Here is a 5,282-nt window from a genome sequence, read left to right as displayed (position 1 = left end):
CACCCTTCTCCCTTGTGGACACACCACACACAGGCTGACATGTACTCCAGCTGCCCCACCAATTGTGACCCACACCTGGAGCAGATGGGGGGCTGTTTACCTGCCTTTGCCCTGAGTGACACAGGAGGCCTCTTAAGACCAGGCAGCCAAGATATCAGACTGGTCCTGCTTCTGCCACTGGCACCCTGGGATGTGGGCAAGTCCCTTGGTCTCTCTGGGTCTCAGTTCCTCTCCTTCCAGGTCATACTGAGCTTTATGAAGTAACTAGAGGTGGACACGCTGCAGCTGAACCTCAGGGAAGAGAGCCCTGCAAACAGGGCATCCTGGTGGTCTGTGGCTAATTTGCCAACCTTCATTGAGGACCACAAAAACAGGAGAGGGAGAGAAGAAACAGGCCATCATTTCCCAGTCTGGGTGGGAAAGGACACAGAAAATCTCTGACATAGACAAGGGCAAGCAGCAGGCAACCCGTTTCTCCTAAAGAACCCGGGGTTCCTGTAGCCTTGCCCGGCTGGGCTCCAGGGGAGGAGGAGGTCAGGTGTCAGCTGCTGTGTGTATATAGCCCCAGGCCTCCGAGGCCAGGCTCACTGCTGAGGCTGGTGCCAGGCTGTGAAGATGAAGCTGTCCAGTGTCATCCCTTGGGCCTTGCTGCTAAGCACAGGTAAAGCCTGGCCCCCAGCCCCTTGCCCCCAGGCCTCTCTGCTTCCTGTTCAACCTAGAGATTCTGTGCAGTTCGCTTGTTGCCCAAGAAAAGGGTCTGCAAGCTGCCCCCCTCCAAGGAGATGCCACCCTCAGCCTGGCCTGGAGAAGGAGGGTTCAGCAGCACGGCCATGACCCAGGGCTGAGCATATAATGACTCTTAAACATTTTCTGGGCTCTCCCTCCTTGTTCTGACATGTGTTTTCTGGGCCTCTTCCTCCCCTCTACCTCAGCCTTATGCCAATATCCCCTGTGATGCCCGGTGGGACAGCCAGTCCTCAGTCCAAACCTAGAGGTGAACCAGTCGTAGGCAGCTTTTCAGGGGTCTTGGAAGTGTGATGGTGTGGGTGCGGGAAGTGGGACTCAGGCTGGACTTGATTGGAGGGGGCATCCAAGGGGAAACAGAGGCTCCTGGAGAAGTCCCAGGACAGACTGGGTGCTCAGCATCTGCCCCCCAGGGAGGGAGACGTGGCAGCAACATGAGCTCAGGAATGACCCGCAGGAGCAGCAGCTCCAGCAGGGCTGAGGAGCTCCTGACGGGGGTCTTAGCCCTGCAGGGGGCTGGGCGCTGGGCCTGCACTGAACACGGAGGGACCCATGAGGATTCTCAGTGCTGGAGGGAAAGCAGAGGACAGCTGTGCCTTCAGGGAAGCCTCTGTCTCCTTCTTTCCTTGTTCTCTGTGGGTCTCATTCTGTCCTTCCCTCTTCTCTCCCCTTTTCTGCTCAGACTGCTCTTTTCATCAACCCACACTCTGCTTCCCTCCCCATCCCCTGCTCCCCTGCAGGCAACTGTGGTCATGACTAGGAGCCCGGTGGGAGGCAGGTGGGGAGGACGGGCTTGTGCTGTCAGCGTGTGAGCACATATCCGTCTCAGCATTTATCCCAGTCTCCTGTGATCAGGACCTTCCCACCTCCCTGGTCTTGGGTGAGGGGGGGTCACGGTTCTCTCCTGGGACAGTCTGTGGGCAGCTTATAGGTAAAAACAGGTCCATCAGAGCCTTCCTGCCTCTGCCGTTTCTCAAGCAACATCAGTTCAAATCAACAGATCAAGGCAGCGTGTTTTGGGGTGAACTCTTACATGGGGCTCCTGGTTCCCCTGCTTCAAAGCCGGGACCTCAGATTCAAATCAGAGGAGGTCACCAGACGTGTGGGTCCATGGTGGGAAGATGTGTGATTCTGCCTTTGAGATCTGCTTTCAGAAAAACCTTGATTTGCATTTTTGGAGCTGATGTGATGGATGCCCCATCCATCCATGGAGGGTGGGGAGGTTTCCTTTGTGGCCCCCAGTCCTATGCCACTTCAGTACTCAGGACGGGCAGCTGGAGACAGATCCCGGTGTCCTGGTTGACATCTATGGTCACATAGCTTCCAGAGCGCTTGTTGATTTCAATTTACTGAGGAAAGCAGTGTTTATGGGAAAGGAAATGAATGTGGTGGGAGGTTGCCAGTGGCAGGGAGCATAGTGGACAGCCTCTCTGGGATGGGCATAGAGCTGTGTATGCGTGGACTGTCCTCTGGAACCAAGGAGGCTGTTACTATTATATTTCCAGGTTATAGCTGAAAGGACTGAGGTTTGTGACAACAAATGCCTTGTCTAAAGCCATCCAGCTCTCATCTGAGCTGCTCTGAGCCCCATTGATTCAGGCACTGTCTGCGCCCACTGATCACATCGTGAGGACAAGCCAGGATCTCATCAATGGTGGCGCCTGAGGGGCTGGATCAGCACCCTTGACAGAAGCCCTGGACTCAGTTCCCTGCTACAGTGAAACTTCATAAATTCAGATGATTCACTTCTCTCTAGCGGAAAATCGATTTCATTTTGTTCAACCTCAGATTGGTCGCTGACCTCAGTAAAGAATTGTCCAAACAGTTCACGTTCATTAGAGTGATGAAATGTCTTGTTGTGACCAGGTTGGAGAGGTTTCTTGGGAGAGGGTCTTACAATGCTCAGACTGGGAAATTCTTGGGGAAATCAGGACAGATGGGTCAGCACCCCGAGTGCTGACCTCTAATTGGCTCCGGAGTGGGGGCATCACAGGAGACATGGTGCAATCGGAGAGACGAGGAGAAAGCAGCTGGATGAGGGAGTCTTGAAGGTGGAGGGCCAGGCCTCCATGCTGCCCTGCCCCACGAGACCAGGTTCGTCCCGGGGACAGGGACAGCCAGGCTTCTCTGTCTGTGCTCTGCATCTTCCTTGAGACTCAGCCCTTCTCCACGTTGTCTATGCGAAAGGCTCGACTCTTCCATAACTTCCACCTTGTCATCTTGACTTTCCGTGTTTTGTTTGTTTCTTTCAGCCTCATCGGATTCAACTGACGGGCTTCTTGGTAAGTGCACAGATATTATTTCATCCTTTCCTGCTCATCACACAGAGAAGTGCTTGGGGGTTGCAGTTTCAATAGCTCTCCTGAAAACACTTTACCATTTTACCTTGGTAAACCAAGGCCAAGGAACTTGGCATTTCCGGAGTTGACCGTCAGCCTTGGTTTTAACAGTCCTTAGGGTCCCATACACCCTGACCTCTCATGACTCCCACCGTGCTCCTCCTCCCCTCCCCACCTTTCCTCCTCCACAGCCCAAAAGCCTCCCCTACCCTCCTGCCTGCACAACCGCACTGGGCAGGGGTGGGACCACCTCTCCACAGCACCGGTGTCCCAGGATGACGGAGCCGCCTCCAATGGCCGGAGCCTGGAGGGCTGAGGAGCGTCACCGTGTCCAGGCAGAGGGTGTGCTGGCAGCAGGAGGGGTTCTGGGCAGAGGGACAGGCTTCCTCCTGATGAGAGGGCTGACTGATGATTGATAATTGATCGACTGATGATCGATTGATTTCCCTGGTGACTTCTGGCCCAGGTACTCGATGAGCATTTTTGACAAATAGGAAGTCTTTTGATGATAAACACCCCTGAAGAAAGTACTGTCTTTATCCTCACTTGATGAAAGATGTTTCATCATGCAAGTTTGAAGTTCTTCTATATTCAGGTGTCAGAACAAATTGCAGTAACGTGTGTGTGGGTTTGCTATGTTCTGCAGAGTACAAGATAAGATTCACTTTTGGGGGACTCCAGACTTAGACCCTGGAGGTTCCGTTGTGATTGGCGGAAGGGGAAGTTAGGACCATGTACGGTGGTGTGGCGCCCAGGGGTGGTACCCTCCCCGCCGGCCTGGTGCTGCTCCTGGGCACCTGTAATTCTCTCTTCAGTTAAAGATAAACATTTGTGTGGGGACCTTTATGGAGAGGAATATGGAGTGATCTTCCCCTATCTGGGACTGCATACGGAATGCCTCTGGATCATCAAGATGGACCCAGGTTACAGAATTCTTTTGGAAGTACGCGATGTCCAGTAAGTGCTCTTTGCTGATGTTGTGGTTTTATGGGAAGGTGTCTTTCTTGGCCTCTTCCCGTTCCCCCTGCACCACCCAGCACACACATCCGGACACATCCTGACTCCAGCTCACTCCTGCTGACGACCCTGAGTGGCCCTCTGCCCTCTGCATAAAGCTGAGCCTCCTTGCATGACTTTCAGATCCCTCCAGGGGACCCCTGATCTCCCCTCCCTTCTAACTTCTTCTCCCCTCTGCCCCCTCTCTGAGCTGAGCCAGCACACACTGAGCTGTGGACCCATCAGACTGTTGGGCAGCTCTGAGCCTTTGCTCACACTGTCCCCTCTGCCTAGAAGGTATCTTCCACCTCTCCTAGACTCACCACCTGCTGGTTAGGGTCCTCATTTCCTAGTTCACAAGTTCACTGGAGGAAGAACTTTTCCATCACACCTCAAACCCCTGCTCTGACTCTGTCCACAGCTGGGCAGATCTTTCTCGGATTTGTGCCCCATCCATTAATCCGTGCAAAACTCTGGGGGAATTTGAAAGGTTGTTGTTGAATCACGCGAAGACACCAGGATTCTTGGCCCCTGGAGGAGAAGAATTCAATCCGGGGCCAGAGATGAGGCTTGATTGCTCAGAGCTTTTGTGTAATAAAGTTTTATTAAAGTATAAAGGAGATAGAGAAAGCTTCTGACATACGCATCAGAAGGGGGAAGAAAGAGTACCCCCTTGCTAGTGTTAGCAATCAAGTTATATACTCTCCAATGAATCCAAAGAATGTCTGGAGGTTGTAAAGACCTCACCAGACCTACTCCCATAATTTACATTTTAAGATAACAGAATTAGCCAGAAGGTTTAATCCAGAGACTGTCCTCAGGCAGGATATATTATTGTTATATAATCCTAAGGAATGTCAGTTCAGTTCAGTCGCTCAGTCGTGTCCGACTCTTTGCGACCCCATGAATCACAGCACGCCAGGCCTCCCTGTCCATCGCCAACTCCCGGAGTCCACTCAGACTCATGTCCATCGAGTCAGTGATGCCATCCAGCCATCTCATCCTCTGTCGTCCCCTTCTCCTCCTGCCCCCAATCCCTTCCAGCATCAGAGTCTTTTCCAATGAGTCAACTCTTCACATGAGGTGGCCAAAGTACTGGAGTTTCAGCTTTAGCATCATTCCTTCCAAAGAAATCCCAGGGCTGATCTCCTTCAGAATGGACTGGTTGGATCTCCTTGCAGTCCAAGGGACTCTCAAGAGTCT

At 52.9% G+C, this 5,282-nt stretch overlaps 1 protein-coding gene across 1 annotated transcript in view; it reads left to right on the top strand.

Annotated features, from left to right (window-relative positions):
- The first annotated feature begins 586 nt into the window (after window positions 1-586).
- The window catches only part of LOC105002547 (spermadhesin Z13), a 6,974-nt gene continuing 2,278 nt past the window's right edge, over window positions 587-5,282 (top strand). Inside the window, exons 1-3 of the mRNA XM_010859214.1 lie at window positions 587-661; window positions 2,997-3,026; window positions 3,899-4,040. Coding sequence (XP_010857516.1) covers window positions 616-661; window positions 2,997-3,026; window positions 3,899-4,040 — 218 coding nt within the window. The 5' untranslated portion in view covers window positions 587-615. The remainder of the gene's footprint in view (window positions 662-2,996; window positions 3,027-3,898; window positions 4,041-5,282) is intronic.

This window comes from Bison bison, unplaced genomic scaffold (genome assembly GCF_000754665.1).
Source record: "Bison bison bison isolate TAMUID 2011002044 unplaced genomic scaffold, Bison_UMD1.0 scf7180017864456, whole genome shotgun sequence".
Lineage (NCBI taxonomy): Eukaryota > Metazoa > Chordata > Mammalia > Artiodactyla > Bovidae > Bison > Bison bison.
The sequence above is the reverse complement of the archived record's forward strand: the minus strand, read 5'-3'. Positions and strand labels throughout refer to the sequence as shown.